Source organism: Anabrus simplex, chromosome 6, assembly GCF_040414725.1.
Source record: "Anabrus simplex isolate iqAnaSimp1 chromosome 6, ASM4041472v1, whole genome shotgun sequence".
NCBI classification, from domain to species: Eukaryota; Metazoa; Arthropoda; class Insecta; order Orthoptera; family Tettigoniidae; genus Anabrus; species Anabrus simplex.
The window spans coordinates 256684585-256698045 of NC_090270.1; the positions used below are offsets into that span (position 1 = coordinate 256684585).

Consider the following 13461-nt stretch of genomic DNA (forward strand, 5'->3'; position numbering starts at 1 on the left):
AAGTAGTGAATGTATTCTTGACTGAACAGTTTTGGGAGCAAGTAACCAGGGAAACCAGTGCTTATGCTAATTTATTTTTGGAATCTGCTGCCGAGGATGGTGGACTGAATAAATCTTATGAAGAGAAGCACTGGTTTCCTGTTACTGCTGATGAAATGAAGGCACATCTTGCCTTTTGTATTTTGACATCTCAGAATAGGAAGCCTTCATACAGGATAATTGACCCAAACGCAGGGTAATAGAGACCCCAATATTTGTGGAAACTATGCCATTCAAGAGATACAAATCCATCAATAAAGTCCTCCACTTCTCCACTGATTCTCCTAGTACAGAGGGTGATAAACTCAGGAAGGTTAGACCTGTAATGGAATTAACTTTTAGAGAGGTTTCAGAGAGTGTACATGCCCGGTGAAAAAGTTTGTATTGATGAGAGTTTGATGAAGTTCAAAGGTAGATTATCTTACATACAATACAATCCACCAAAGAGAGCCAGATTTGGCATAAAAATCTACAAGGTTTGTTCATCAGACAATGGTTACTGCTGGAGATTCAAGGTTTATACTGGGATGTGTCTGAAACTAAGTTCCAATTTCTTGGAAGTGAGAAAGTAGTAATGGAAATGTGCAGAGAACATCTAGCTAATTGGAGAATTCTGTATGTGGACAACTGGTACACTTCTCCCACACTGTTTAGACATGTGCTGGACAACAAGACTTGTGCAGTTAGAACAGCAAGGCCAAACAGGAAATTCATGCCTACGGAACTTGGTGACACAAAACTGAGAAGGGGCGAGCTTACATTTTTGTCCAGTAATGGGGTTTTAGCCGTGAAATGGGCAGACAAGAAGGCAGTTCATATGCTTTCTACACTTCATGATAGGCCAGATTTTGTTGAGGTAAAAAGGCATGATGGCAGAAAGAAGCTAAAACCCAATCTTGTCACTGACTTACAGTTGTGGAATGGGTGAAGTAGATTCTCACGATCAGCAGCTGGCATCATTCCCGTTGATGATGAAATACGTAAAAGGGTACAAGAAACTGTATTTTTATATGTTGGATATGGCCCTATTGAATGCTAGTGTTATTCATCACCTTCTCAACGCTGGTAGGAAGCCAGAAGGTTTTACAACCTTCAGAATGAATGTAGCTGAGCAGCTGTTGGCAAGTGTTGTGTTGCTCTCTTAACCCAAGATCGGTTGAGGGGTGAGCGCAGCGCTAACAAAATATTTTATCTGGCCGCTGCTTGTTTTTCTTTTATTCTGACTTGTGCTGCTATCTAACTGACCGGTGATATGTCAACAATCCAATAGTGCTGTTAACAGCTGCCAAGTTGTCATCAGAGTGACCTAGACTGCTTATTTGTGAAGTCGTGAGCGCTGTGCTAACACCTCGACCGATGGTGTTCGTTTGAATTCTAAGTAATGTTGGGTCGCGATTATTGAATTAGAAGACTCCGAGTAGATGTTTTGAGTTCATTGTTTGCTATTTCAGTGCACGTGAAGTTACATGTAGGATTCATCAGGAAATATGGATCGTTCAGATGCTCAGGTAATCCAGTGGCTGTTGGAAGAATCTGATAATGACACTGAAATAGGCTCATCTCAAGAGTTAGATGATTCAGTTGATTCAGACGCAGAACAGTCAAATAACAGTGACCGTGATAGTGGAAGTGAACAATCTGCCGGTGATGAGCAGGAAATAACGGAACCTCGAGTGGAGTATATCGGTAAGGACCAACTGACCACGCAGAAATATAGTTATTCATCCACCGGGAGTCAAAGGAGAAATTGTAAAAAACGCTAGCACTGTTCTTGATGCATGGAAAATATTTTTCCCTGACAAAGTGATTGAAGAAATTACAGCGTACACAAACGATTGGCTTCATAAAATTCGAAGTAAGTACAGCAGGAAAAGTGATGTTATAGATACAAATCCTGATGAAATAAGGGCAGTTCTAGGTCTCTTGTATTTAGCAGGCGTGCAAAAATTGTCACACCAGATTATGGAGGATTTATGGGATAAGGATGGGACTGCTCCAGAATATTTTCGACTTACAATGAGTTACCGAAGATTTCTGTTACTGTTGCGAGGTCTTCGTTTCGATGATGCACGGACAAGGTTGACAAGGAAAGCACTTGATAGACTAGCCCCGATCAGAAATTTGTTTGAAGGTTTTGTAGCAAGATGTGTGAACAGCTACAGCATTTCTGAATACGCTACAATTGACGAAATGCGCATTTAGACAGTTCATGCCAAGGAAGTCCGCCAAATATGGCATAAATATATTTTCTCTGGTAGATTCAAGGATGTTTTATACATCGAATATGGAGATTTATGTGACCGGGCAGCCTTCCGGGCCTTACATGTTGGATACTAGACCCAGTGCCATTGTCAAGAGACTTGTTGAAGCAATCAAAGGGTCGGGAAGAAATGTTGCAATGGACAATTGGTTTTCATCTATTCCGCTTACATACGAACGTCTACACCAATATAACTTGACAGTAATTGGGACTCTAAAAGTGAATAAGGTGGAACTGCCACCGGAACTTGTAAATACGAAGCAACGGCCTATAAATAGCAGCCTGTTTGCCTTCTGAGAAGATTGTACAGTTGTTTCGTATGTTCCCAAAAAGAGCCGAAACGTTGTTCTGGTTTCAAGTATGCACAACTCAGATGAAATTAATCCAACTACTGGCGACAAAGAGAAGCCAACAATGGCGACATTGTACAACCTCACGAAAGGAGGTGTAAAGGAGGTGTAGATGTTGATAAGATGAAATCACAGTACACTGTTGCCAAAGTATGTTGTCGTTGGCCACTCAGAATTTTTTTTTACACTTTTAGATGTTGTTGCCATCAATGTTCAAGTAATCCTCTTTTGCAACACTAACAGTAAAATGGAACGAAGAAAATTTTTGAAAACTCTGGCATTGGGTCTCACAAGAAATCATATGGTGGCAAGACTTTCAAAGAAAGGAGTTCAGAACTAACTGAAGATTCGAATAAGGAAATACCTCCAATATCCAGAAACACAGAAACAAAGTGTACTCCTCAGCCTGCTACAAACAAAGAGAGGGTGAGATGTGGCTTTTGCCCCAAAAGAAAGAATCGTTTCTCCATGGTTCGGTGCATTTCTTGGCAGGCTTCAATTTGTGGAGAGCATACAATAACCATGTGTCATCAGTGCTATGGTGAGAAGGAAGCCAGGGATGTCGGCAGCAGTGAATGAAGCTGCAAGATACAAAAGACAATATTCAGAATATGGATGAACTGTACATAATGCAATAATTTTGTTCTCTCATTAGCATATTGTACATTGTTTTGTATATTACATCGTTTGATATAATTTGTAAATAGATTCTCTAAATTTAAAATAATTTTCATTTTCATTACGGCACTCGACGTTCATTTGTATAATAAGGCATTATGACTTACGTTACTTTGGGTTTTGAGGACAAATGTGATAAAAATAAATTAAAGTGCTCCACAATGTGACAAAAGAATAAAAATAGAAACTTCCTCGCAAGATAACTTCCGATTGATATACATAAGAAAGGCAGAAACTGCTCTTTCATTAGCGCAAGCGCCGCGCTAACACCTCGACCGATGACGTGACGTTACTAAGTTCGACCAATGTTGGGTTAAGGCCGGTCTCCACTGATTAACATTTAACACCAACATATTAAATTTAATATGTTAGAATTGACATGTACATTGTCATTGCGTCTTCCAATTGAGTTTGCATGTTAACTCAGAATGTTGAGGTTAACACTTTTAACATGTTGGCGTGTTTTCCGCTCCAAGTGGAAAACTTAAGTCAATTAGTTGTTCATGAGATGTTGGCACAGCTCCGGCAACTTCCGTGATGTTTCCATGCCACCAGATAGCGTAAATGACATGCTTCTCTTGGAAGATTGTAGGATTAGGATTATATTACAAGCTACAAATACAGTATGCGCACGTGTGTCGTTCTCTCTGTACTATACTAAAATTTATAGTCAGTAATGGAGTGGAGCAAGGGATCACTCTGGACTTAATTAATGATATAATAGAAAGGCCTTCTTTGTGGGATGTCTCGTCGAAGGAATACTGAAGTGAAGCAAGGAAAGCAGACAGTTTCCAGGAACTTGAAATTATCTATAATTGCTCCTGCGAGTGCATTGAAAAAAATCTAGCCTCACTCCACTCCCAGTACAGTCGAGAATGACAAGAAGTTCAGAAAAGTCTAAAGTCAGGGACAGGAGTGGACGAAGTTTATACTGTACGGAAACGCAGAGTTATCCCAAGACGCAGGTGAGGTGGAATAGCTGCTCCTTTCCTTCCTTCACAAGATCTTGTAAGAAGCAACAGTGGCAATAACAAAGATCAAATCGGGCTGACCTTAGATGTTAGGCCCCTTTAAACAATAAGCATCATCATCAAAGGCCAAATCCTCTTCATATGAGTCTTTGTTTGAAAATACAAGATACCACCTGAGTGTATTACCACAAACTGATATGAACTATAAACAAAGGAAGTCAGGTTTAATAATAAAGTTATTTGGTTTACGTCCCACTAACTACTATTACGGTTTTCGGCTGAGGTGTTGGAATTTTTTCACGCCAGAGTTCTTTTTCGTGCCAATAAATCTACAGACATGAGGCTGACGTAGGCTTATATGAGCACCTTCAAATACCACTGGACTGAGCCAGAGTTGAACCTGCCAAGTTGGGATCAGAAGGGCAGCGCCTCAATCGTGAGTCACTCAGCCTGGCAAAGTCAAGTTTAACATGTTTACAAGTGTGGACACAATGAAAAGGTAAACAGTATTTGGCATTTAACAGTTAACATGTTGATGGTGTCACCAGTTAACATTTAACATGTTATTATTAAATGATAATCAGTGGAGACTGGCCTTTACATAACTAGAGGACGTCCAAGCCCACACCACTAAGAATTTAGGGGAAGCAGTGGGGATATTTTCCATCCAAAATACCACCAACATCATTTTAAAAAGTTCCATCAAGTAAATGCAAAGTCTGCACTGCCCATGGGTTGCAGAAGGAATCATCTTTTGAATGCCATAAATACAAGGTGCCATGTATTTGGTGAACTGTTTTATGGTATCTCATACAGCTAAGGACTTCTCAAAGTAAACCTGATATCAGGGTACCCATTTCCTGTTGTTATTTAGTTGTAAATACAAGTGTTTTGATTCACTGTATATAGCTGCTGGAATTGCATTTTAAAAATGGTTATCTAGGTCACATATTTATTCCAGCAAATAGTACTTGAATGGGTTAAATTATGGAGCAGTACCAGGCAGAAGGCTAGTTTCAGCAACTCTTACTTCGCAGTAGTTTTAATGCATCCTCCTTTAGTGGGTATATTGCCTATTACACCACACATAAATATGTGTATGAAATTACTGTGTTGATCTTCAGATTTCTCCAACTTTTTCATTTATGTTTCAGCTGGTGGCTGACAAAATAGCTCATGCCTTGGATGAAGGTTTGTCAGTAATTGCCTGCATTGGTGAGAAACTGGAAGAAAGAGAAGCAGGTCAAACAGAAGAAGTAGTCTATCGACAGACTAAGGCCTTTGCTGACAAAATCAAGGACTGGAGCAGGGTTGTTATAGCATATGAACCAGTGTGGGCTATTGGAACTGGCAAAACAGCAACTCCTAAGCAGGTATGATGATAATTCTGTTCTGTACTCACAGAGGCAGTTGTTTTCAATAATTAGCTATATGATTCTCATGCACCACTGTATCTTAGTCCCTCTGGTCATTATGAATCCTCTCCTTGATTATATATTTCAAGGAAGATTTTATTTTTGTAGAGATAATTTCCAATAGTATGTTGACTAGAATGCCATATGTTATGCTCATTGTTGAGTCTTTCTACACATGCCAGAAACAAAAAATGAGAACAGTGTTAAAATACAAAACGTTTCCTTAGGAAACATTGGTGAATAATAATTAACTCGCAATAAAACCTGTACCATCAAGACGAATAATTCCAGTCCTATTAGTAAGAATTCCTTGTTAATCCCCTTTTTTGAAATCATGGAAATCGCGCAACATAGTTTCAGTTAGGCACGTAAATGAGTGAATGATGTGGGGAGATTTGGCAGTTGGAAGAATTAGAACGAGAATTGTCTCAGTGTATTCACCATGTGAGGGTGCAGATGAGGATGAAGTTGACAAGTTTTATGAAGCATTGAGTGACATCGTGGTCAGGGTCAACCCGCAAGGATAGAATAGTGCTAATGGGCTATTTCAATGCGAGAGTTGTAAATAGAACTGGAGGATAAGAAAGGGTGATTGGTAAATGTGGGGAAGATATGGAAGCTAAGGGGAATGGGAAGCGTTTGCTGGACTTCTGTGGTAGTATAGGTTTAGCTGTTACAAATACATTCTTCAAGCACAAGGCTATTCACCGCTACACATGGGAGGCTAGGGGTACCAGATCCATAATAGACTATATGTTAACCGACTTTGAATTCAGGAAATCTGTTAGGAATGTACGAGTTTTCTGGGGATTTTTCAATGATACAGACCACTATCTCATCTGTAGTGAACTATCTCTAGGCCTAGGGTAGAGAAAGTGAAATCTATCTGCAAACGAATAAGGGTGGAAAATCTCCAGGATGAGGAAATTAAACAGAAGTACAAGTATATTATTAGTGAGAAGTTTCAAACAGTAGACAGTAAGCAGGTTCGGGATTAGAAAGAGAATGGGTGGCATACAGGGATGCTGTAGCAGAAACAGCAAGGGAATGCCTAGGAACAACTGTTTGTAAATATGGGAAAAAGCAAACATCTAGGTGGAATGATGAAGTCAGAGCAGCTTGTAAAAGTAAAAAGAAGGCTTATCAGAAATGGCTCCAAACAAGGGCTGATACAGACAGGGAATTGTACGTAGATGAAAGAAACAGAGCGAAACAAATAGTTGTTGAATCCAAAAAGAAAACGTGGGAAGATTTTGGTAATAACCTGGAAAGGCTAGGTCAAGCAGCAGGGAAACCTTTCAGGACAGTAATAAAGAATCTTAGAAAGGGAGGGAAAAAGGAAATGAACAGTGTTTTGAGTAATTCAGGTGAACTCATAATAGATCTCAGGGAATCACTGGAGAGGTGGAGGGAATATTTTGAAAATCTTCTTAACGTTAAAGGAAATCTTCCTGGTGGTGTGGCGAACAGCCAAGCTCCTGGGGAGGAGGAAAATTATGTTTGTGAAGTTACGCTTGAGGAAGTGGAAAGAATGGTAAATAAACTCCATTGTCATAAAGAAGCAGGAATAGATGAAATTAGACCTAAAATGGTGAAGTATAGTGGGAGGCAGGAATGAAATGGCTTCATAGAGTAGTAAGATTAGCATGGAGTGTTGGTAAGGTACTTTCAGATTGGACAAAAGCAGTAATTGCACCTATCTATAAACAAGGGAACAGGAAGGATTGCAACAACTATTGAGGTATCTCATTGATTAGTGTACCAGGCAAAGTATTCTCTGGCATCTTGGAAGGGAGGGTGCGATCAGTAGTTGAGAGGAAGTTGGATGAAAACCAGTGTGGTTTCAGACCACAGAGGGGCTGTCAAGGATCAGATTTTCAGTATGTGCCAGGTAATTGAAAAATGCTACGAGAGGAATAGGCAGTTGTGTTTGTTTCATAGATCTAGAGAAAGATCTAGGTACCGAGGGAAAAGATGTTTGCCATACTGGGGGACTATAGAATTAAAGGTAGATTATTAAAATCAATCAGAGGCATTTATGTTGACAATTGGGCTTTGGTGAGAATTGATGGTAGAATGAGTTCTTGGTTCAGGGTACTTACAGGGGTTAGACAAGGCTGTAATCTTTCACCTTTGCTGTTCGTAGTTTACATGGATCATCTGCTGAAAGGTATAAAATGGCAGGGAGGGATTCAGTTAGGTGGAAATGTACTAAGCAGTCTGGCCTATGCTGACGACTTGGTCTTAATGGCAGATTGTGCCGAAAGTCTGCAGTCTAATATCTTGGAACTTGAAAATATGTGCAATGAGTATGGTATGAAAATTAGCCTTTCGAAGACTAAATTGATGCCAGTAGGTAAGAAATTCAACAGAATTGAATGTCAGATTGATGATACAAAGCTAGAACAGGTCGATAATTTCAAGTATTTAGGTTGTGTGTTCTCCCAGGATAGTAATATTGTAAATGAGTAGGGGCTGTATTTTTTGGTAATAACGATACGCACGAGTTTTTTTATATCTTCTTTCTTGTCTATATATGACTTCCCAGATACTAAAAATACCGTATTTTAACAAAATGAACTCGCGAAATATCGCGAAATTTGATTTATTGGGCGAATTGCGCAAATAATCACGAAATATACACCACTTGGTGCAAAAAATGCGAAATGGCACCGGAAGAGCTCTCCACTAAACGTTTAAATGCTTCTGAGAACTTTACTATCGTAGTTTCCTTCTCATTTGCTTGATAGCGCTGTATATTCTCCACAAATGCACACAAAGTGGTACGCACTGTGTATTGAAAGTATGTGTATTCAGTTCCGCGATCTCTAAGGCAGTCGATAAAAATCAATATCTGTTATCAATTACAGCAAATAGCATTGTGGTCGTAACAAGACAAAATACCGGTCGTAGATACAGCAGTGCGCAATGAAAGTTCGTTACTTACAAACATTTATGGGCAAAAGTCCAACATTTAAGTATAAAAATGCCAAAAACTGAAGTCGCAACAGGTTTTTCGAGGGCCGAGGAATACAACAGTGAGGGGTTCTATGTATTTGATGCTGCAAGAAAGATTCTAATGCATCAGTAGTGTACCGGTAATATTCGTAAAGTTGAAACGTGCGATATACACTGCAGAGAATCAGAATGAAGCAAATGAACATAATTCTAAGCAGCAAATAACAATCGGCGATACTTTACAGATCGTAAAGGTGTTGAAAAATTATAGAGAGCAATTTGTAATAGACACAAAAAAAGCATTCATTCAAGCCAACATTCAGGGTTCAGGAAGAGAATGAATATAAAAGGAAAGATAAATAATACTGTCTTGACTGTAAAATATGACGGTTTTGGTAGGCCTATGGTAAATAAATTGCCTGTTTAAGTAATAATAATGTTATTGTTTTTATGTCCCACTGACCACTTTTACGTTTTCCGAAGACGCCGAGATACCGGAATGTTGTCTCGCAGGAGTTCTTTTACGTGCCAGTAAACTAGTGACACGAGGCTGACGTATCAAATACCACCGGGCTGAGCCAGGATCGAACCTGCCAAATTGGGGTCAGAAAGCCAGCGCCTTAACCATCAGAGCTACTCATCCCCGATCAGGGGAAAAGAGCATATCCATGAACATCCTTGAGGGCTATGTGACTTTGCAAAATGCAATGAAAGCACATCTGATTGAGGAAGTGAAAGAAGACAGTGTTACCAAACGTTTAGGAGGTTTTATAAAAGACCACAGTGAATTTGCATCCAAGTGTTCGCAAGCATTATGGTTTCCGATGTCTAATGTGGTCAGCGAGAGGAGCTTCTCTGCTTACACAAAGACACTTTCTGACTGTCGCACAACTCTGCATTCTCATAATGTTGAAACCATATTTAGTTTGTACAGTAGAGTCTCGATTATCCGACGTAAACGGGACCTGGAGTACGTCGGATCACCGAAAATGTCGGATAATACGGAATAACTTTGAAAATGAACTAAAACAAACAGGAAGGCTAAAATAATGACATATTTTACGGTGCTCTATTTATTGAATTATCAATTCAATTGTACAGTACATGCAGTATTAAACGAAAACTTTCCAGATGTCTTACGAAAAGGAACTTTTCTCCACAGATATTAAGCTGCCTAATACCGTACCGTTTTTGCCACCGATCACGCCACCCAGCACTGGCAGGAAAATTAGGGTCCCCTTCATTAAAATCCTTCTGGAAATACACAGTCTTTTCCCGCAGAATGGTGCCAGATATTGGCAGGCCCTTTTCCCGGTGTTGAGATACCAAAGAAATAGTGCTTCACTTACTTTTTCGTACTGACATTTTTTCATTGTTTTTCTCTGCTCTGGTAGAGCACAACTTTTCAATTTCTTCCCTCTGTTTTTTCCAGTCTCCCACTGTAACACGTCCAACACCATAATATGAAGCCACATTTTGAAGAATTTCCCCTTTGTCCAGTCTCTTTAATGCACTCAGTTTAAGCCACCAGCGCAGTAAGTCACTACACTAGCGATTAGCAAACATGCACCGGCCGGTACTACCTATAAACCGGTGTTAAATAAACAATGTTTATTAAACAAATCAAGGAAATCAGTCACAAGGATAGGAAAATTACATCCAACAGTTACTTACCCCGGAAGGCCCAAATAAAACTCCCAGAGGAAATGGATAAAAATTCCCTGTTTCGGCGCTGAACCACACAGATAATAAAGGAGACACTGGTTTCAATGAAATAAACTTTTAATTAAAGAATGAAAACTTAACATGAAACCAAAAGAACATCGTCCTATCTGAGGGAATAAAAGTATTTTAAGTAGATCAAAAAACAATTAGTGAATAATAGAAAATACACAGATGAAACGGAAAAACGTAGTCCTTTTCAGAAAATAATACTGATGGAAATCATTAACTTAAAAACAGAAGGTTGTACTAATTAAAGACACTAAATCCATTACCAGAAACAGTACACTTCGATAACATTACCATAATAACAGAAAATGATTCGAATCAAAACTTAAATTGTTCACAGAAGGTTTAAACGGGCCCCGTTTGTTAGACTTACTAAAATTAAATTAAAACTAATGCATTAAACCTAGGGAAAGCCACTCAATTAACGAGTTTCATTGAACTTTCTTAATAAGAGGAGGCTTCGCAGGAGCATAGAACTCTAGCCCAATTAATAAACTACGAGGGGTCAAATAAGATTAGCGACCGGAAATCACACACAGTAAACAGGGCGAAAAGGAAGAAAACCGTAAGAGATCAAGTGAGGAGCAAAGAAATCTTCCACATAAATCGAAAATACTTAAGTAAACTCAGGCTCCACAATCAACACGCAAAACCCACAGGCAACAATCACCATCCTGCCCCCAAAAGCCAAAACGTTACCATAGCAACGAAAACATACGCCCGCAAACCAATCATGGTACAAGCCACAACAAAGGCAAGAAACAAAAATAAAATCAGGAAACACAAAAGTTTAAAATACCAGGAAAATAGAAGCAAGGGTTTTTTTTTTTAAACCGAGGAAACCAGAATTATATGCTTCTGCGGAACCTCACGGTGCCCGACACATTTTGAATTTACATGATCAATGAAGTTCAATAACGGGTGAAAATGATAGTTAATTTAAAAAGGATTTCCTTATTTTCGTAGACTTTACATGCCAATAACTTTGATATATTATTAGGATTAATCACACGTTCGTGCGCTTAGTAATTTCCAAAATAATTATTTTCACGAAATTCCACCTTGAAAGAGTTAATTTTCAAGACACAAATCGCACGAATTTCCTTGCAGTTTCATATTCACAGGATATAACTTGCCAAATGATGAAGCCACTTACTTGGGTGAAGCTGACGCTCAGGCATGTTGAGCTAGTTCCTCACATACTTACAGATGCTTGCTGTTGAGTTTGGTTTCCCCGGTCAGAATTAGTTGAAAAGTATCATAATAGGACGATGCAGGAAACAAAGTAATTAGGGTTTAAAACCCACATCTCAAGACCCTTAGCCGGGGTCTATACTCCAACATGACGCCAACATCTTAACAATCCAATTAACACATCCGCATGCCATGACTTCCCAAAGCGTACTGACTCGGGTCAAAATGGCGAGGTTTTCTCCATCAGGAAGTAGCCGCGCTCTGATAGGTAGAAGAGCGCTTGGGGAGGGGAAACTCATTGTGGGTGTCTGGCGGAAGATTGCAGCACTTATTAGAAGAGAAATGAAACAGTCCGTACAATTCAGAAATGCGATAATCCAAAGACGTTGCCATCAGTCCACAATAAGAATTATAAATAAGTTCGATGAGTATCACCAAAGCACGTAGTAGTACGAGGGAAACCATCCTCTTAGACATATAGAAAGATTAAGATTTTCTACGGCGATATTGCCAGTTCAAAATAGGTTCACAGGGTAGGGTAAATTGCGTTACACCGTAACAGCCCTCTCCCCCCGAAGCCTAGAGTATTCACTGATATAGCTTCCAGTTCAGTTTAGTGGTCAAGAAGTAAGCTAAATTTCAAATCAAGTCCACATTAGATAGAGACCACAAATGACGACTTCTTGTATGCATAACAATAACACACCGACCTTGAGTCATATTAATATCACAATCCTCACTTCAGTTCAAGTTTGTGGTGGTAAGAGTTTAGTAAAGAGATCACGCTTCCCTCAACTAGGATTCCATTTACCTAACGTTTAAAACAGCTAGGTTTAGCTGAATTTACACTCTTTAGGCAGTGCGCTTCTAGTAAAGCCTGTTACATATTACAATTCACCCGTTTAAAGAATATTAAGATTAAGTACTTTATTACAGGTTAGGAAATAAATATTCTCTAGATTATCAAGAAATGCAGCCTCTTGTTTCATTAACATAATCAAAATTTACCATAACCGCAAAAGAGCAAAGAAGGAAAACAGAGGAAAGATGGGCTAAATTGGTGACTACGTTCCGACGGATACTAAGATCCAACTGTCAATTAAATTTAAAATCTCAACTACAATCAACTGAGTCAGGGCCAGAGCATACCACATAAGAGCATAGGTTTGCCGACGGAGCAGTACATGAGTAAACCGCACGAACATGAGCAATTCGACAAATACCACCCAATACAGAATGAACGACACTTAAAATACGTGCACACGTCCAAGTTTTAGAAAATAGAAATTTCGACACCAATTTCAATAAGCAGCGCAATAATCAATTTCCGATTCACCACACGGCGGAAGTCCGTTACCAGTTAACATCGTCACAATATCAAAAATTCAATACGCCAAGTTAAATAACAGTACCACCACTGAACACTAAACTAGGCAACACCCACATTTAAGGCATACATCGCATGTACTTACCAAACCAGGTCACGACCAACCACATCACAGTGAACATAAAATAACCCCCGATATTTTCAGAGGTACAAATTCCTAACCATAACACATTACAGGAGCGGACATTCCGAAGGTACACTTAATTTCGAATTATTAGAACAAAACCACCTCAATACTACCGCTCGGTGAGCAATTAGTGCATTTTAAAATTTCTCAAGACATTATCACAGACATCAAGTAAAATTTGCACCCATTACTGGTTCAACATTCCCAATCACAACACATTACCTGATTGAATAAGAGAACTGAGAGGAAACAGAACTTCAACTCAAGAATATCACACACCTACGGCAAGTTTAGGAAAATGAAAATATCCTAGGGTTAGAGGAAAAGTCTTCGAGACAAGATAACGTTGGC

The 13461-nt window shown here is 39.2% G+C and overlaps 1 protein-coding gene across 1 annotated transcript in view; it reads left to right on the plus strand.

Moving 5' to 3' along the window:
* The window catches only part of Tpi (triose phosphate isomerase), a 43420-nt gene that overhangs the window by 21034 nt on the left and 8925 nt on the right, over window positions 1-13461 (plus strand). The window contains exon 4 of the mRNA XM_067150370.2: window positions 5453-5671. Within this exon, the coding sequence (XP_067006471.1) occupies window positions 5453-5671 (219 nt within the window). The remainder of the gene's footprint in view (window positions 1-5452; window positions 5672-13461) is intronic.